This window comes from Chinchilla lanigera, unplaced genomic scaffold (genome assembly GCF_000276665.1).
Source record: "Chinchilla lanigera isolate Chin_1 unplaced genomic scaffold, ChiLan1.0 scaffold00006, whole genome shotgun sequence".
In the NCBI taxonomy this organism is placed as follows: domain Eukaryota; kingdom Metazoa; phylum Chordata; class Mammalia; order Rodentia; family Chinchillidae; genus Chinchilla; species Chinchilla lanigera.
In genome coordinates, this window is record NW_004955407.1 from 39,266,620 (window position 1) to 39,286,594 (window position 19,975).

Consider the following 19,975-nt stretch of genomic DNA (forward strand, 5'->3'; position numbering starts at 1 on the left):
CTTTCCGTTGCTAGAACAATATCCCAGGGCTGAGCCCCCGCTCTGCAACGAGACTTTGGCTCCACCCAGACACCGCCTCTCCCTCGTTCGGGGCAGCGATTGGTCGACGCGCCCTCCCCGTTGCTAGGGCAGCACGCCAGCGCCACCACCGGCTCCTCCGCGCGCCTCTCGCCCCGCCCCTTCCCGGCCGCGAGGAAGGCGGGGCCGACCACATCTCCATGGCGACGGTGGACGCGCCGGAGGAGGTGGCCGGTACCTACCTACTAGGGACGTGGCGACGAGGATCGAGGCTGAGAGGAAACCATGTCGGACCTGGGCTCCGAGGAGTTGGAGGAGGAGGGAGAGAACAATATTGGGGTGAGAGCTCCTGGCAGGGGGAGCTTCCGGGGTGCGCGGCGGCGGGCGCGCTCCGGAGGAGGTCGGTCTGGGGGCGCGGAGGCGGGGACCGGAGCACCGAGCGGCGGCCCAGCCCGGACGCAACCGCGCTGGCCACACCCGGAGGCGCTGCGTCCTGCAGTGGACGGTGAAAGGTGAACTGCAGTGACGTCTGGTTCCACCGCCCGCCTCGCGCTCGCTTCCGCCCTCCCGCCTCCCATTTAAAGGCAAAGATTTCCAGGCCCGGGCTTGGGCATTTCCTCCCCGCTGTGTGAACTCCCTTGGAGGGAGTTTACCTGATCGTCCCAGGCGGCTGAATAAATCACTTCTGTAACTTGAGCCCTGCTCCTCTGGGATGGAGGACACTGTTTCCGGGCAGTATGGGAAGCCCCGCTGAGGCCTGGGCCCAGTAGAGGCCCCTCGGTGTCACCCTGTAAGCCTGGACCCACCAGTGCGCGCTGGCCGGCTCGCTGAGTGACTCCCTCGTTGAGTCAGCAGGGAGGAGGCAGGGGACGCACTGGGCAGTGTGACTTGGCCCTGTGTGTGCTCATTTGTGTACCCTGAGAGCAGTTTCTCCCGGAACCAGAGGGCCACGGGCCCAGGCTGAAGGGCTGGGAACCCTGGCTTCATGCCTGTGAAAGCACGGAGTTAGGATGGTTTCAGAATCAATGGAAGAGTTAGGCACCTCTTCACTAATGTCCCTCGTGCCTGTCCAGAGCTTCTCGCCAGCTCTGTGGCCCCGTCTCTCAGCTTCTGCCTGACCTGTGTCCAGGGGAACGACCTGGCCAGTATGGAGAGCAGGAAGTGCCTGGACTCACCTGTCCCCTCCCTGACAGCCAGCGGTCAACGCAAAGACCAGGACGAACCAAACCGCAGCATCAGCACAGCCCCAGATCCCTTCTGCAGTCAGTCTGAGGCTTGTGCTTCACCCAGGCTGCACCCTTGCTGGCTGCGTTTTTACAGTGGCTTCTTCGGGGTCTGCTTCTGGGTGAATCCAGCCTACAGTCCCTGCCTGGTCAGCTTTCTACTTAGTGTCCTTAAAGGATCAACCAGGTTTATAACTTAGTGCCCACAACTTGAAGTTCGGGGCCGCTTAGACTAAGGAGTTCTTTCTTTTAGGCTACCCCAGTAGCTCAGGACTGAGCACATTGGAGGCCGCTCTGAGTTGGGTAGGAAGCAGCCCTGAATCAAATTTTGTAGTCTAGGCAAGAATTTCCAGGAGAGGCAGGGCTGTTTCTGTCTGAGGCCTTCACCATCACGCATAGAAATACAGACATACTTGTAAGAAATCTACACAGGTCCCATTCCATGGTGGCTGCAGTTGTAACTTTTAAAATAAATGTTATTATGTTTAAGGCATCCAGCATGATGCTTTAAACTACCTGTGTTGTTATTACTGTATTCTTTGGCTATTTTGTTCCCTTTTGTTTGTTGGTTTTTGTTTTTTGAGATATGGTCTCCCAATGTAGTTCAGGCTGGCCTTGAAGTCACTATGTAGCCTAGGCTAGCCTCAAACTTTCAGTAATTTTCCTGCCTCAGCCTCCCTAGTGATGGGATGACAGATGTACAGCAGCACACCTGTCCCACTTTATTATTCATTATGTGTATTCCATACTCATGGTGCTAAGGATTGGAAAATGGCAAGCAAACTTGTATTAGATTATATTTTTTATTTAACTTAAAAAATTTTATTTATTTGCACTGAGGTCTTGCTGTTTGGCCCAGACTGGCCTCAAACTCTTGTGCTCAAGTGATCTTCTTGTGTAATGCTCCCCTCTCCCATGTAGCTGAGCTAGTAGTCAGAGGACATTATTTCGGGTGGGGAGTGGGCTGAGATCCAGGCCCCAGTGCATGCTAGATAAGTACTCTACCAATGAGCTACACCCTCAGCCTGACTGACTTTCATGAGAGATACAAAATCATTTCAGATCTGGATAGCAGTGTTTGAACCGTGTTTCTTGATAGGGAGTCTGAAATAAGAAAAAGTGAGCTGAGCTAGGAGGCAGCGGAGCCCATGTGTGCCCAGAACCCCTGTATCCTCTCTCTCCCGTTGGAGCTCCTTGCGGGACAAAGGTCTCCCCAGGAACAGACACCCAGGGTCCCTGTGGGGAGGACCTGCTTCTGGCAGGAAGGGCACAGGGCCGCCCGGTCTGTCCTGCTTGCTGTGGGCTCCGTCAGGCGTGGCCCTCTGGCATAGCTGTCCACGTTCCTCACACCTGGCTGATCTTGGCTCTCGTGTGAGGTTGTACATCATACAACATAGGCTTGGAGGCTGCAGGCGTGTGGAGAGGTCACACACATGCCAGTCTTGTGGCCTTGGCCCGGGCGAGGCTACCTGCCTCACCTGCACAGTGGGACGACTTAATACGATGCTGCCCGGCCTGTGGTCTGCACTGAGTGACCGGGCCACGGGGGCCTTAACCCCTTCTCCGCAGGAGTACGAGGGGGAGCGCAACGAGGCCGGCGAGCGGCACGGGCACGGCAGAGCACGGCTGCCCAATGGAGACGTGTACGAAGGCAGCTATGAGTTCGGGCAGAGAAGTGGCCAGGTCAGAACCCGGAGGGTGGCTTCCTTCCTGTTTTATTCTCTCTTAGCAAACATGCAATCCGGGAATGATCTCAATGGTGTAACCCATGTATTTCAGGGGGTCTACAAATTTAAAAATGGTGCCCGATACACTGGACAATATCTTAAAAATAAAAAGCACGGTCAAGGCATTTTTATATACCCGGATGGATCCAGATATGAAGGTAAAATATTACCCCAAGGGTTGTTTTTATTTTTCATGTTGCAGAGGTTTTTGTCTCTGAGCTTGTCTTCGGACAAGGAAGTATTTGAGAAAGCTTAAATTTCTCTTGATTAGTCACTCAACAAACCCAAATTGTATGCCTGTGTTTACAGGGTTGACATAAAAGCCAGACAGCCTTGTAGTTAACTAGCTAACCGGTTAGATAACTAGCATGGGAAATATGTCACTGTCCCTGTGGCCAGCACTTGCCCTCCTGGGAGCCTGTTTCTGGGCCCACACTTGGGCTGTGGCTGGCACCCGTGGCTCTGTGGCTCTGTTTGCCTCAGATGGTCCTTCCTGCCCGTTTCTGACCACGTCCTCTTCACATGGACACTCTGTGTCTTTGAACCTAGTGGCTCCTTCCTTTGCTCAGCTGACTTTCCCGTCTCTGTCAGTTCCACCACTGATGTCAGGTCCTGGGAAGACTCTTTCACTTTATTCCTGAGGCCTCCCCACCTCCCTGGCACCAGGGCAACCGCTGTGAGGACGGCAGTCCATCCCCACAGCTGGCAGTGTGTTCTGGGTTTCCTGTCCCCGCTTGGGGAAACGCTATCTTATGTCCGTCTGCTTCCCAGAAGACCTGTGACCCCAGCTTTGGACTGTGGTGACAGCAGTTGTGACTTTGTGTGGGTGACTTTGTTGCCCATGTCTTGGCCTTCTCATCTGTCGTGTAGGATGAGCGTCGGGGTCTGGTTCCCGGAAGAGCTCAGTGAGTGTCCGTGGGACCCTGAGATCTCACGAGTGACAGCACCGCTTGCTTTCCTGTAATACTGGGTGCTGTAGTTGGGGGTTTTGCAAGGGGGACAGTACAATACAGGACACATATTTTATAAGATTATTTATAATAGTCACCCAAAAATGATACATAGAAAGAGAGTGCAGGAAACCTGTTCACACACTAAAGACCAAAGAACCCAGCTGAGGGCCTGGATCCCCCATTAATGTCGTGCATGAGTCCAGCTTAAGACCTACAGCCCATGACAGTGTCTCATGCAGGCCTGTTTCATGGATCTGTGCTGGGAAGGCCCAAAGGTCAGTGGTAGAACTAGAAAGTCTGTGCCCGGGGATGAAGGATCTGTGCCAGCAGGCTGAGGGGTCTGCACTAGAGCCAGGAAGCGATGCTCAAAGTAAGAAGCAGCACTCCCCTGATACCACAGCCATCCTCAGCAACAGTGAGGTCCTGAGCTCCTTTGATGATGAGAACAGCTGAGTTCCGTCAGGAAAGCCAGCGCGACAAGCTTCTCCAGGAGACTGGCAGTGAACCATCTTCCCTTCCGGATCCAGGAAGCAACGCTCAAAGTGAGGACCAGAGCTCCCCCAAAGTGAAGCATAGCCATTCTCAGTGACAGGAAGGTCCCAAGCTCCTTTGACTATGAGAACAGCCGAGTTCATCTGGAAAGCCAGCATGACAAGCTCCTCCAGCAGAATAGCCCAAGAGAATCAGCAGCTTCTTACTGCTTCTAACAGCACCCAACAGCTTCTGCTCTTCTGCCTCTTATGCTACCTGCAGCAGTCCTCAGGTGGGCCTTCCACACCCAGCACCACGCTGGTTCAGATCAGCTGGGTGTTTCAAGTTGACCACCAGCTGTCAATCCACCACACTGGCTATAGGACCAGGGTCCCTGCACATGTAGGCAGTCCCTGGGCCACGAAGCTATGCCCCAGCCCTTTTTATTTCACTTTGAGACAAAATCTTGCTAAGTTGCCCAGACTGGCCTCAAACTTGCAATCCTCCTGCCTCAGCCTCCTGAGTAGCTTGGATTACAAGTGTTTGCCACCTACTTCTTTTTTTTTGGTTTTGGTTTTGGTTTTCTCCGGTACCGGGAACCGAACTCACGACCTTGCGCTTGCCAGGCAGGCACTTTGCCGCTGAGCTAAATCCCCAGCCCCTTGCCACCTACTTCTTAATGAGGATGACATATTCTTAAACAGCAAGCTATGCTCTGGTGTCCTCTTTCCATCATGGTGACGCATATCACCGACCATCATCTTAAAGCGGGGAAGGTTTACTTTGGCTCAGGGTTTCAGAGGCAGCAGCGCCTTGCGGCAGCTCCTGGAGGCTGAACTGCTCACCCAGTGGCAGCTAGGAAGTAAAGAGAGAGAGGAGGGCCAGGGGCCCCAACCCCAGGGCAAAGCTCCTCCCACAAGGCCCCGCCTCATTGAGGATCCTCCACCTCAGGTAATCAGGGGCTGGAGACCCCTTGGGACATGTATCGAAAGTAGAGGGTTTGTCTGCCCTGATCCCCGACCGTACAAGCCCCAGTAACAACAGATGGCAAAGAGCACAGGGCGAGGATGCTGATGCGGAGTCAGCGTGGACCGCGCTCCTGCATGCTGCGGGAGAGATGGCATCTGTGCTGGTCCCTGCACCACCGCGGGGACCATCTGCTTGGTGAATGGACTTTGACTGTTTTCCTGGAGGCCTGTATGAAACTCTTTCCCAGTTCTGTGAGCCTCTTCACACTGTGGGCGCTTCCAGTTTTAGTGTAGCTGTTGATATGATTGGAACAAAGCAGACAGTGTTTTTCAAAATATTCTAATGTGGAGGCTAACCAGCTGGAGGGAAGGCTGTTTCTGACTGCTGAGACCTCTGACACTGTGCAGGGGGTTCTCCATGCCCAGCAAACCCCAACTCTGAGGACCGCTGGGTTCCCGAGGATTTTGTTCAGTCCTAGTACTAACTACGCAGAGCGGGTGTGGACCCCACAGTCCCACAAGACTGCCTCCCAGTGGGTTGTCTTCCTCCCTGCCTCCTTCCTCGCTCTGCTTCCTGTGCCCCATGCTGGGAGCAGCTCTCTTCTGCCAGGCCCCTCTGCCACGCTGCCCAGCTGTGGAGCCAGCTGCCTACAGACTGCTGTGAGCCAGGTAACCCTCTCCTCCTGTAAGCTTCCGGTGTCCGGTGTTGTGTCTCAGCAACAAGCCAGGGCACTAAGGTGGGGTGGAGGCCATGCAAGGTCTCCCAGGTGGGAGAGGAGAAAGAGCTTCATTATTCAGTGCTGGTCTGTAGTCTGCCAACCGGAACTAATGAAAACAGGAAAGTTTAATAATAAACTTATGAAGATGTAAAAATGATATGGTGACAGGAAGTTGGCTTGTGTGGACGCTTGCCAAGGGCAGGAGCTGGAGGAGGAAGGGACCAGGAGCTCCGGGACGCGCGCTGAGGCCTGGTGACGTGGGGATGAGACGCGCCTGCCGTGCTGCTTCCCACCTGTCTGGCCTTCGGCTGGGCACTTGATACAGGACAGTCGCGGCGCATCGCAAACAGCGCAGCAAGCGCTCAGAGCCCGGCCAGGGTCCGGCATGGCCTCTGCATAAACACTGGCCTGTTCTCTCCGCCTGCTGGCCGCCAGTGTAGGGAGCCAGCTGTCAGGACCAAGGGCTTGCATCTTAGAGGGGAAGAGCACCTCCTGCGGGAGCTTTCTGTTTTAAATGGTCTCCGATTCCCGAGTGCTGGGCGGGGAGCCACTGTGATCAGGGCCGGGCACAACTGGGGAGCTTGGAGGTAACGCGGTGTTCTCTCAGAGGGAGGTCCAACAGCCACCCACCCAGCTGGAGGGATTCCTGCTGAGAGGAAGCCTCGTTTTTTAAAACTTCCAGCCAGGTGTGGTGGCCTCTGCCTGTTACACCAGCCCTCTGGGAGGCTGAGGCAGGAGGACAGCAAGTCTGAGCCCAGCCTGGGCAGCTTGATGACTTAGCAAGATCCCTAGGGCTGGGGATTTGGCTCATTGCAAAAACCTTGGGTTGGATCCAAAAACAACTGCCAAAAGTACTGCCAACAATGACCACAACCACAACGACAGCAGCAACAACACAATGCCCCCAAACCCGCCAAACAAAAAGCCTCCCGCAAACAAAAACCTCCAGTGACAAAATCAAGAATGATGAGCGACTATAAAAATCTTTTTTAAAAGTTGCGTGCAAACTTAGAGAATACAGTAACGCAATCCTGCCTGGCCCCTCTGAGCCGCCTTCCTCGGGCTCAGGGTTCCCCGGCAGCCGGCGCCTCACAAGTTCTTCGGGCAGAGAGGGACGTCAAAGCCACGTCCTCCTCAGCGTTACTGCCAGGAAACCCAGTGTTATTTGTGACTCATTTATTTCATTTTCGCAAAGTTTCCACAAAATACATAATATATATTTTTTGCGCCACTACCACGGAGGTCAGCTCACAGGGTCAAGAGAAGAGGGACACAGGTTTTGTCATGGTCTTTGGTTGGGAAGAAACCAAAAGATGTCACCGTCCCAGCTGAGGTCGCCTTACCACCGGGGTGTGCCCAGCCGTAGCTCGAAGAAGCCAATTTGTTGTTGGTTTTTTGAGACAGTGTCCTGCTGTGTAGTTCAGGCTGGTCTTGAGCTCACTGTGTAGCCCAGGCTGGCCTCTAACTTGAAGTGATCATCCTGCCTCAGCCTACTGAGTGCTGGGATGACAGGTGTGCACCACACCTGTCCCTCTCAATTTCCATCTCTGTTGCTCGTGCTGTCCCTGTCACAGGCTCATCACAACATGGGGTCGAGTCCTCTTTCTTACTTGCTACAATTGCTGCCTTGCTGCCTGAACTGTCATCCCCGGTTGAGGTCCTACAGTAGGTTCTCCGGGCGCCCTCTGCTGGCAGCTCTGTCACCAGGCGGGGTGCGGACTTTGCAGGTGTACACCCCTATCCTCCTGGAGGCACCGGACGCCATACGTGCTGAAAAGCTCGGGAGTGCGGGGAGAAAGATGCAGAAATTCCGTGTGTAGATAAACTTCGGGGTTTATTCGTAGGAACAGGTGCCGCTTGGGCAATTTCCTTAGCATGTTGTGGAGGTGGACCGGTTTTTATGTAAGGCAGACGCTGTGTAAGCTTTGACTCCCTTGCAGAAGAAGAATATAAAGTTGGTGTGTGCATGAATTTTTATGACTGATAAATCAAAACAAATTAAAAATTTAAAGGGCCACAGGCAGCACAGCATCCCCCAGGTGCCCTGAGGATTTTTGAATTAATGCCTGGCACACTTGTGGACTAGCTTCCCCTACCATTGTCAGCTTGCTGCCTCTGTGCACCTCTCTCTGCGTGAGAAGGCAGCTTTATAGGATTTTCTACAGAGAGAATAGAAGGCTAGTTCCTTCTGTTCTGCCCAACCAACACATTGATCTAATTAGTTTCTAATTATTCAGCTAGCGGTTTGTTCCTGGCAGCGTGTGAACCTGTAAGAGATACGTCTAGGCTTTGGGAAGCCTGACCAGACCCTTTGGAACCTGAGCTGTGTCAGTGAAGCCATGGGCTTTGCGGACATTGGTCTGAAATACCCTGTAACTGACTGTCCAGCTTGCTGCTGGCCTCAGGGTCCAGGTGACTTGAGAGTTTCGTGTCTTTGCTGATTTCAGTATTTCCCATCAAATCTACATGAAATCAGCAGGAACCCGGGGAAGGGGACGCATCAGGTGCGGAGCTCGCCTCAGGGCGGGGTGGGGAATAGTGGGGTTGTTGGGGAGGCCCGGAAGGCTCAGAGCTGCTGCTGGACCCACGGACACTCAGCAAGCACAAGCAGTGCGGCACTAAGATCACCGGCACGGGGCTGGGTGGGCTTGGTTGGTTTCTTTTAAATTATCTTTAAAGAAACCATCACGGTCACACTCGCGTATGGAGTTGGTCCTTGTGCGTAACACACCCCGGTTCCTTCTTTACCCCTTCCCCCTCCCTCCCTCGCCTCTTGGTCCCCTCACTCTTTTCCTAACCTTACCTCCCGACTTCCTATTATCTGTCTTTTATTTTGATCTTTTTTGTTGTTGTTGTTTTGAGACAGGGTCTTGGTACGTAGTTCAGGCTGGCCTGGAACTCACTCTGTAGCCCAGGCTGGGCTGGAACTTGCGGTGATCCTCCCGCCTCCCAAAATTGCTCTTTATTTTCACTCCAGGTTTCTCAGTAAAGAGAAACCATGTGATACTTAAGTCTGAGTGTCTGATTCATTTCACTTAGCGTTATGGTCTCAAGGTGCATCTGTTTTTCTACAAATGACTCGAGTGTATCCTTCTTTATGGCAGAGTAGTACTCCATGGTGTATAAGTACAACACTTTATCCATTCATCCGCTGAAGGATGTACAGGCTGCTTCCCAGGTTTAGCTGTTACGAGAAGTGTTGCTCTAAACATGGGTGTGCATGGACTGCTGTAACATGGTGGTTCTGACTCTTTAACTTGTTTGGGTAGACAGCTAGAGGAGTAGCTGGGTCAAGTGGAATTTCTAGTTTCAGTTTCCTGGTTTCAGCTTCTGATTTCCGTAGTGGTTGTACTGGCTTCCGTTCCCTCAAACAGTATAGACTGACCGCCCCAGCCCTGCCAGCATTTGTTATTACTTGATTTCTTGATTATGGCCACTCCTGATGACGGGGTAGGATGGAAACTCAGTGCTGTTTTACTTTGTAGTTTTCCAGTGGCGGGCAGGCTGGGTTTGAATGCTCTCTGTGTCCCAAGCAGCCTGTGAGAGCCACACATGCATAAATGATGTGATAGAAAAATACGGTGAGTGTTTAAATTTTTAAAATGTATTAGTGTAAGTGACACGGTGCCATTGGTCGTTTTGACTTTGGGGAAGAGCCGGGAGTGGCACAGTGCCGGGTTTCGTAAATGAGGTTGATGAGGATGCACTGTGATGTCTGTAGGAGCTGCCGCTGGATGGCACATTCACTGTATTTTTGATCACACCATGTAAAGATGCTTAGAAAAGAGAACGCCAGAGCTGCTTCAGACAGTAGCAAGAACAATGGGATGCGTGTGCTTAAAGCAAAGGGGAGAATTTTGAGAGGGAATCAGGGTGATGTCTTTTTCTGTAATGAAGTTTTTACATGTAAATACCGTAAATGTTGGTCCCCCTTGTACACTGCCCTCGGCCTGTGCCCGTAGGCCCCACTCACCCTCCCTCTTTCTGCTGTCAGAGTGGCTCAGCCGCTGTGCTAGTGGGCACCAGAGGAAGAGGGGGGGAGGTCACAGAGCCAGGTGACAGGTGCCCCAGCCGTTGTGGCTCCAAATCCGTCCCGCAGAATTTCCCTCCGGGCCGCCAAAGGGCCCACGGCCCGGTCCTGCTCTTCTCTTCTCACTGGGGCTCTCGTGTCGTCCCTCGCAGGGGAGTGGGCGGACGACCAGAGGCACGGCCACGGCGTGTACTACTACGTCAACAACGACACCTACACCGGGGAGTGGTTCGCTCACCAAAGGTTTGCTCTGAGCTCCCAGCGCCGCGGTGTTCGTGGAATAAGAATGGTGACGCCCTCCGTGTGCTTCACTTGTAGAAAGCAGAATCCTGACAAATCCCACTTATGGACTCCCCCATTTAGGGGCACTTCCAAAGCCACGGAGCCAGTGCAGCCGCAGGGGCAGATGCCGCTCCCTCGTGTGGACAGAGCATGCGGACCCTTCACCCAGGAGCCCTGGGGGGTGGAGGGCACAGAGGACTCAAATCGGTGCCAGGCGCCAGCTCCCAGCACCTCTGCCTGAGTCTGGCAGGCAGCCAGCCTCTGTGCACCCACCAGTGTCGCGTGCACGGGGCACCAGGCAGGAGGCCAGGTGTCCTTTGATCGGACACAGAAGCCAGCTTAGCAACGGAGCTGGGAGCTGGCCTCCACCGCAGCCACAGCCCCACTGTCCGTGCTAGAAACCCGGAAGGACTTTCCGGATGCGGAGACAAAACACGCTGTGGCCCTTGTCTCTCCAGGCATGGGCAAGGCACCTACTTCTACGCGGAGACCGGCAGTAAGTACGTCGGCACCTGGGTGCACGGCCAGCAGGTGGGCGCGGCCGAGCTCATCCACCTGAACCACAGGTACCAGGGCAAGTTCCTGAACAAAAACGTAAGTTGTGGGAGGGGCATTGGCGGGGAGAGGTGCGGTAGCTCTCCCCTCACCCCGTGGTGTGCTGGGGAATATGTTGAAATCGCAGAGAAATCTCCCCACCCCCTCCAGACACAAACACTGACTGCTGTGCCCCTCAGATGCCCTCAGAGGGCGGAGTGGGGCAGGTGGGAGATAGAGGCCGAGCCCATTTCCCTGAGCGTCGGCAGCTGCCAGGGGTCCTGCGGCTGGTCCCTCTTAGGACACAAGGGGACATCTCAGCCTCGAGGGTGGTCGGTGCTCCTGACGGGTGAATCAGAGGTCAAATTCTATTTCCTGCAACTCTAGCTTTGTTTCCCCCTTGAGGGGAGGTGCTGGAGCTGGGAGAAAGATCCCAAGCTCTGTCCTCTGCTGCTGGCCAGCCCAGCATGTGTAGTTGGAGGGATTTGAGCCCTGGCCCCGGTGTGCGGCTTCCTGTGCCCAGTCCCACCACTTGGGAGGACTCTGGCTTTGCTTGCTTTTCTTGTACCAGAGGCTCACAGGAGGCAGAGGAACCCTCAATAATTCAGACCCTACCACATGGGCATTTGCGGTGGCTTCGGTCAGGGTGCAGGTGGACACTGTCCCCGAGGAGAGGCATTGTGGAGCACGTGGTGGTGTCGGAGGGGACAGGGAACGTTTAGCACTTTTAGTGGAGGCTGTCTGAACTCTGGTGACCCACTTTTCATTTGCATGTAGTTCATGCCTTACCCATTAAATTGGCAAACTCAATAAGTCAGGGCTGACCTGAAACAGGGTGAAATGGAGGCTTAGTTCTGCTAGTTAGTAAGAAATTTATGTTCTATGCATAATCCTCCAGGATTATCTAACTGTAATGTGTCCCAGTACTGGGATGGGCTCTTCCTACCCACTGCCCCCACCCACTTCCTCCTCAAGAGTGTGTTCTCACTGCTTCTGGTCTCTGTCGGTCTCTCTCACACACACAGACACATACACATGCAAAATCATAGTTTTGAATCACACAAATAGGGTCATGCTATATCAGGACACAAAGACATATCTGTCATCGTTTTGCACACATGGGGGGTGTTAAAGGAAATGTAGCCGGGTGTGGTGGTGCACCCCTGAAATCCCAGCACTTGGGAGGCTGATGCAGGAGGATCACCGTGAGTTTGAGCGCAGCCTGGGCTACATGAGCAGGTTCCAGGCCAGCCTGGGCTACATAGTGAGACCTTGCCTCAAAAAGAAAAAAAAGGAAATGTAAGCAGGTGCTGGTTTGGACTAAGCTCCTGCTGTAGGCCCAGCGTGCCAGACCAAGTAGAGCTACTCACACCAAAGTTTTGTGTCACCAGGCTTAGCGAAGTTGTTGACCTGACTACCCAGCCAGCAGCAGAGACGATAGCCTCACCCTGAGACAAAGCTGTGCCAGTGGGCATGGGAAGGGAGTCCCCACTACTGCAGCCTTTGTAAGGAAAGTGCCTTTGAAGTGACTGACCGGAATATCACTGTGTTCTTCACCAGTCCTTCTGCCTGTAAACCAGCCTCCTGCTCTGCTCACTGGAACACATGCTCTATTTTTAGAGAATTGTGGCCTAGATCTAGAATTGCACATAAAAGCCAGTGGGATTTCAAGGCTAATTTTATCCCAATTTTGTCTTTTGACAGTAGTGTTTGTGCAGGATAAAGGACTTGCAAAACGTACCAGTGCTGAGATTTTAAACTACGGCTCCTAACGCCGACTGCCCTACGCAGCCCTGCTGGTTTCTATTCTCAGCCACAGAATCTGACCTCTCCATTGCATATTCTCACCAACCTTGCTATTATTGGCCTTTAATTTTTTTTTTTTTCAAATCTGATGGGTACAGATGTCCCGTTGTTTGAAAGTGTATCTCCCTGGCGACCAGGGAGGCTAAGCATCTTTCACACTTTCTCAGAAAATTCACATCCTTGCTGGCGACTTACCACGACAGCTCCGAGGAGGGATACACAGAGGAGGGAAGCAGGCTGGAAGCAGAGCAAACGATCAAACGCGTGCTAAGGACGCACTGCAAAGGGGTGAACTTCTGAGGGATCCAGTCAGGCACTGGCCTGGGACAACTGGGTGACCATTTGGAAGAATAAAATCAGAATCCGTCCCTCAGCATATAGGAAAGTACTTCCTAAACTCAAATTTAAATATAATCAAGATAATCCCATAGGGAAGAAATAAGTTGTATTTTATTACCTTTGAAAGGAGGAAAGAGGACTTCTTAGGCAGATTCATAAAGGGAAACCCAATAGGTCTAGTTTCAGAAAGAGATTTTCTTAGAGGCAGGCGTGGTGTTGTGCACCTATAATCCTGGCAATCTGGGAGGCTGAAGCAGGAAGACCACCAATTTGAGCCCAGCCTGGGGAATCTAAGAATTTAGTGAGATGCTGTCTCAGAAATAAAAAACGCTGGGGATAGAGCTCAGTATGAAGGCTTTGGGTTCAATCCTTGGTCTCACACACACACACACACAGATACACACAGACACACACAGAGATACACACACACACACACACACACTCAGGTCATCCCTTATAGATTAGGAAACACAGAAGAAAATTTAAGAGGTCAGTGACAAATGGAGCTTAGGATATTTGTATCATTTAATATGTAAAGCATTTATAACCGTCAGTGTGGTTTAAATAATCCCCATAAATATGTACAGTTATGTTAACCAAGAGTTTTTATAAAAAAGTTTAGGGAAATATTAATCGGTCTGCTTTGATTATTATACTGTGCATACATATGTGAAATGACCACACCACATCCTTTACATTTATACAATTAAAACTGAATTTTGAAAATATTTTAAAATCTTGAAAAAAATTCCGCCTTACCAATAACTTAAAAGGCGCAACTTAAAATGATGCCCGTTTTTTATATAAAGATCGTGTAAGGAGAGGGCAGGATGCTTATGCCCCAAAAAATGCGGATTTGAGGGTTTGGAAGGTCAGAAGTGTTGTGGGAAAAGGTCATGACGGCTTTATTCTGGAAAGAACACCTAGATACTGTTCTGCAATTCTCTGGAAATCTCCACCGAGGAAAGTGTATCCAGAAAGACTCAATTCAGAATGTGTTTAGTAAGGCTTGCCTTGTCTAACAAAAATACGGGGCACAGCAAGTATCAACAATAGTAAGCGAGTGAAGTAGATTATATTGCATAGATGAAATTAAAACCAGGGTGGCACCTGGTGCTGTAGAATGACATCTGTGGATGTGGGGAACGGTTCATACTCTATAAGTGAAAATAGTGACTATGTAATTAGGGTCAAATTTTTGCTTTAAAAAACCCTACCTGCTAGAAACAAAGCAGCAGAACACATCGAGATGTTGGTAGCAGCTCTGTCTAGCTAGGCTGCCTGTGGGTAAAAACCGGGTGAGGGTTTTATGGTGATGGTGTCACTTTCAGAAAGCAGTAAGATGGGGCGGAAGCTCCCAAACGTAAGTGACGTGGGACGTACGGTTTGCAGTTCCGTTAGCCGCTAGTTCATAAAGCGCCCCTTAGCCTGCTCAGACCTTCGCGGTGCCGTGGCTCGGGTGGGCTGCGGTGGGGGTGCGTAGGCAGCATGTGGTATTTGCCCTGGTGTGAACCTGACCCGGCCCCTCCTTGCCTGTAGCCCTTCGGGCCTGGAAAGTACATATTTGACATCGGATGTGAGCAGCACGGCGAGTATCGACTGACGGATGTGGTAAGTTGTAGAGAGGACGCTGTCTTCTGTACTCACAGACAAAAAGTCAGGCTTTGGCGTTTGGGCTCTGCAGGATTCTAGGCTTTCTGTCTGCAAGTCATGCTGTCCCTCGGCACCTTTCCCATTGTTACTTCCCTTTTATATTCTTGTGTACCTGTGTAAAACTACACCATCAGAAGGAACGGGTGCCATGTCACGGTCACTGCCGAGGTCTGGACCCAGCTCCTGCCCATAGAACGGCTAGTCCTGAGGTAGCAGGTCCAGGCAGTGGTAGGTCAGAAAGGACAACAGAAACCTGTGACTTGTCACCGTGACTGTAAGATGTGTGTGTGTCAGGTATGGCCTGCCCCTCTTGCAGCCTGTTTGATACATCATTTTCTTTTTTTCCCCTTTCCAATATTTAGTATTAATACTGAATTCATATTAAGAGCTAGCTGGCTAGTGTCACCATTATTGGGCACCCACATAAAGCTGGGGTGTGTGTTGGCGAGAGAGGTCTGTGTTTGGATTCCTGGTTTGAATTACCTTCCCCTGAAGATAAGTAGCAACTTAGTAAAATATCTTGATATTATACTAATTTTGAACCTTTAACTTATTTGTTAACCAATGTCATTCTCACTGTAAGAAGTTTGTACTTTTGGCTGGGTGTGGTGGCACATGCCTGTAATCCCAGCACTCAGGAGGCTGAGGCGGGAGGATTGCCACAAATTTCAGGCCAGCCTGGGCTACATAGTGAGTTCAAATCCAGCCCGAACTATGAAGCAAGAACCTGTCTCAAAAAACAAAGAAAGACCCCATCTCCAAAGAAGGTCATATTAGAAGGTAGTGGGGGTTAGGACTCCAAAGCCAAAATATCTTTTCTAAGTGCGGAGGTGGTAGAGGACACAATTCAGCCAACAATGTTCAAACAGACCCTGCGCTGGACGCACAAGGCTTCGGGGTCCCCTGCGGTGAGACCGGCAGAAACGGTGGTGTGACCCGAGCCCTCGGTGTTCTGCAGGAGCGAGGACCGGAAGTGGGTGTGCTCGCTGGTGGCTGAGCAGGGCCCTGGGACGCTGAGGTTCTCAGCGGGGACAGATTCTTGGGAAGGGACTCAGTTTGGAGTTGTTGCTGCCAACCCTGCATGCCACAGCTGGAGCACTGTGTCGCGTCCCTCGGGGACAGAGCTCAGACACTTGGGGATCGAACAGAGTAGGTGAAGGCCCGGGGATACAGCTCAGCGGCACAGCGCCTGCCTGGCAAGTGCGGGCTCCTGAGTTTGGTACCTGGTATTGAGAAAACAGAAACGAACAAATAGCATAAGTGAGGTCTGTGAGCCGGAGGCCATGGACACCACAGAGCCTGTTACGTGCGACAGTCTCCCTCCCTTCTATAGCGTTGGTGCTCAGAGCCGCAGAAGCCTGTGTTAGGCACAAAGCCGAGAGGGGCCCGGCGCGGGTGGCATGGGCTGGTGCTGGCCGCTGCCCACTGTGGGGGGCGGTTGCACATTCCCACACCATGCTGAGAAGTAGTGAGGCCCTGTTCTGCTTCTCGGAGATGAGGCCTCCCGTGTTCATGCACCTGTGTCGTTCTGTGGACGTCTTCAACTTGGGCCTTTCCGGGTGCAGAGGTGGTTGTTCTGCTCACGGACACAACCTCGGAGCTGGGAGACGTGGCCAGCAGCCGAGAAGCACAGCGTGTGGCTCAACCCTTGAAGCCCGCAGCAGTGTCTGTTAGAAAGGTCCAGCAGCACCTGCTCCGTGGGCTCCGTTCCCATCTGGGTCTTTTGAGCTCTGTTCCCAGCGCTTAGTGGGTGCCTGGATGCCGGGTATCACTTGGATCGCCCAGCAGTGTTATAAAACGCTCCCATGCTGACCGGTCTGGCCCTTTCCTTTGCTTCCAGAGTTCCAGACCCAGGGTATGCAGCTGTTGGTAAATTTATATTTCTTACACTTAAAATAGGAAAGGGGAGAAGAGGAGGAGGAGGAGGAGGCCACGGTAAACGTCATTCCAAAATGGAAAGCTACCCAGATCACAGATCTGACTCTGTGGACCCCGACCCTCCCAGAGCAGCGGCCCCCCTCGGAGGGGCCTGGCCAGGAAGAGACGCTCGGAGCGGAGGGTACGGGGTGCCCCCGGCCGTCACAGCCGCGCGTGTGCTTGTCCAGTCTCTTTGGTGCACTCTGGGGAGGGTTCTCTGGGCAGTGCTGCTATGAGAGGTCAGCTGCCTCTGGCTCTCGGAAAGTCAGGAGCGGCTGGCAGAGGAAAGCCCAGCCTGAAGCGGGCCTCAGTGACCTTGGTGAGCTCGAGCTCGCTGTGTCCCGTATGGGGACTCGGGCTGGGCTCTTCCCATCTGCCACTGAGCCCTCCCCAGAGGCTGGTGACATGCCCCAGAAAGTTGAAGCAGGTGCCACCGGGTGACATTCTTGCACTGAAATCAGTCAAAAGCCAAAGCAAGTTGGCCTGTGAGGAGTGATGTTCCTTCTCCTCCACCTGGGTGATTTCTACACTGGTGGGTGCAGGACCCACAGTGCAGGCCTGGCCGCCCTCACTATCTCTTGCACAGCCTCCCCATGGTCACTGCCGGTCACCAGCTGGTCACTGTAACAGGGTGGGGATGCCGGGGCTGGGCCTGGGCTGGGGTCCCCGCTCTCAGGAGGAGGGGAGCGGTGCTGGGTGGACCGGGGCCAGGGCGCCTCACAGCACCCTCTCTGTGCTGCTCCCAGGTGCCGCGGAGATGGAGGAGGAAGCCCAGGCTCTGTCCGAAGGAGGCTTTGAGGGCGAGCTGGACCTGCGGCCGGGAGAGGAGGACGCGGACGCCTGGGAGTACAATTATGACGTGGACCAGGGTGAGGACCATGGCCCGTGGCCCCGAGAGCGGGCGTGGGCTCCGCAGGCTGGGAGGACTGGGCTCCCCTCCTTCCTCCCGTGCTGCCCGGCCAGCCCAGGACCCGAGGGGCTTTGGGAGCCCGCGGGAGCCCACCCCGGTGCAGACGAGCTGTCCAGCGTGGCCTGCTGAGGGCCTGGCCTGGGGGGCTGAGCGCGGGGCGTCTGGAATCAGAGCAGGGTGATGCGAGGCGGCCTCCGTCCCGTCTCTGCAGCGAACTCCGTCGTGGAGGAAGATGACGGCAGACAGGAGCTGCAGGACTAGGAGCCGGCGGCAGCATGAGTCCTCCTCCCTCGTTAGGTCGGGGTAGGACTGCAAATAAACACCCCCCGAGTCCCTCGTTTCTGGAGTAACTGCCGCTGCGTGTCCTGTTCCATTTGAACGTTTTTTCTATTTCTAAGATCTGTGTTAGCGCCCATCCTCGCCCCGTGCTGACAGATCCACCGCGGGGCGTGCGACACGCAGCTGCTGCTCCCTCCCGCTCCCCGCTCCGTCTTTGTCCCTCCCCACGTGCCAAAGCTCTGTCTTCTTTCCCGCTATCTGCCTCTCTTTGCTCTGTGTTTAATCTTTGAGTGTGTGACGTTTAACCTTCTGTGTCTGATTTATCTCACTCAGCGCTGTGGGCTCAAGGCACGTCCATTTTCCCCGCGGATGACTCAGCGCATCCTTTATGGCGGAGTGGTGCTGCCTGGTGTAGGAACCCTTCAGTCCTTCTGCTTATATTTTTTCGGCCAGTGAATGCTTCTTGTGGTGATAATTTCCTGACGTTTACTCTGGGGATATTACAAAGTTCTCATGTGTCCTCAGTGTGGTTTTTATTAGTTATTGATAGTGGAGGGGCATGACGCATCACACGCAGACACCGCGGTCCACGGCGCAGACACCGCGGTCACGGCCCATGAGCAGGTGTCCCGCTACGCCTCCCTGCACGCCGTCCGCGTCCGAGGTCGCATCTCCTGTGCCCCCTCGTGGCCGGCGCGGTGCAGTTCTGACGGGCCCTGGTGAGAACCTCACTGGGGTGGGCGCGGAGAGGAGCCCCAGGCTGCTTCCTGCTCCAGCAGGTTTTCCCTGAGTCATATTTCATCCGAAGTTTTGGTGCTTTGGGGCCGTGATGGGAGCAGGTGGGTGGGGAAGATGGTTCTGGAAACACGCAGTCCACACGCGGGCCCTGGGCCTCATAGCGGGCAGTGGCTACTGCTGGGCCCTGCACACTGGTCTAGGGCCAGGCAGGCCCAGCCCAGCTTCGAGATCTCGCCTGAGCTTCATCCATCAGGATTTGTCCTGGTTCTGGGTTTCTCTCCACACTTGGGTGAGAACTCGCTTTCCTCTATGGCTGGGGCCGTTTTTTGGGGGACAGTGGGTCAGTTGTTCCTCCACCCCGTCTCCCGGCTCTCGGGTCAAATGCACGGGCACATTCCACTGTGGCCTGGGCGACCATAGGGTGTGAGGCTGTAATTATTCCTTCAGGGTTGGCTCAGATTCATTTTAAAGTTGAATTTATCAAAGGATCAACTTTGTCCATCCCCTATACCCTTTTCATATCTCAAAGGCTTTGCTCAGCCTTTAAATGAATGCCGCAAATTTGTCTGCTGTATTCATTTCAGCAGGCAGTGTTTTCACTTGTTTGTTTTTGGCCTTTTGAGACAGGGTGTTACTGTGCCTTTCAGGCCGACCTTGCACTCACTGTGTAGCCTGGGCTGGCCTCAGACTTGTGGTAATCTTCCTACCTCAGCCTCCCAAGTGCTGGGATTACAGGTGTGCACCTGGCACCTGGATGGAAGTTTTTTTTTATTAGGAGAGTGAATGACATACTATAGCTTGTTTGAAAATCAGAATTCATTCAACACTGACCAATAGTTAGTTGTTAGAACAAAAAGATGGTACTAAATCAAGACATTTGAAATGGCCAATTCAGTATTGGCTGAATAGATACACTTTATCTAGTTGATTTTTATTCTTCACCTGTATAATGTATTTTTACCTAAACACTCAATAGGGAATGAAAGAAAAAAACCCTGGAAAATCTCCCCAAATTTTCTGTTTTTCTCCCACACGGGGACTATTATAGTTTTCAGGGGTCTGTCCCCTTGGATTACCTCATTGGCTTGGAGTTGGGAATTACTACATAATGTGTTAATTTTTGATTTTCATAACATCTCCTGTGCCCAAATGTAGCCAAAGTTCCCGAGAGCAGAAGGGAAGTAAAGTGGGGTTGAATGTGACTGTCAAGGGGGGCGGCCTTTACATCGGAGGGAGAATGTGGGGATCTTTAGGGGTTTGTGTAGAGATGTGTGTGTGTGTGTGTGTGTGCGCACACATAGGTAGTGTATATGCACCCACACGCTCCCTGACATCGTGTAACATCTGCACACTACATACATCTTATTGACAAAGGAAATTAAGACTTGGAAAAGCAAGGCCCTTGTCT

The 19,975-nt window shown here is 53.0% G+C and overlaps 2 protein-coding genes across 6 annotated transcripts in view; one reads left to right on the top strand and one right to left on the bottom strand.

Moving 5' to 3' along the window:
* Nucleotides 1-1,654, bottom strand: part of Slc37a1 (solute carrier family 37 (glucose-6-phosphate transporter), member 1) — a 64,340-nt gene extending 62,686 nt beyond the window's left edge. For 3 of the 4 annotated variants that reach the window (XR_001231343.1, XR_001231341.1, XM_005375814.2), the window contains exon 1: nt 261-347. The gene's annotated coding sequence lies outside the window, so the exon portion shown is untranslated. Of the gene's footprint in view, nt 1-260; nt 348-671 lie in introns of those variants that run through there. The other variant, XM_005375822.2, reaches the window with a different exon arrangement.
* On the top strand, nt 269-18,353 carry Rsph1 (radial spoke head 1 homolog (Chlamydomonas)). Of its 2 annotated transcripts, none has more exons than XM_005375812.2 (10): nt 269-357; nt 2,811-2,924; nt 3,021-3,126; nt 10,262-10,352; nt 10,850-10,985; nt 14,610-14,681; nt 16,623-16,782; nt 17,387-17,509; nt 17,762-17,853; nt 18,163-18,353. In XM_005375812.2, exons 1-9 carry the CDS (start codon nt 304-306, stop codon nt 17,809-17,811), a joined length of 906 nt encoding a protein of 301 aa, XP_005375869.1. In that variant the 5' UTR covers nt 269-303; the 3' UTR covers nt 17,812-17,853; nt 18,163-18,353. The 2 variants fall into 2 exon arrangements, with proteins under 2 accessions (XP_005375869.1, XP_005375870.1); XM_005375813.2 differs by having other exon boundaries at nt 17,762-17,847.
* The last annotated feature ends 1,622 nt before the right edge of the window (nt 18,354-19,975 follow it).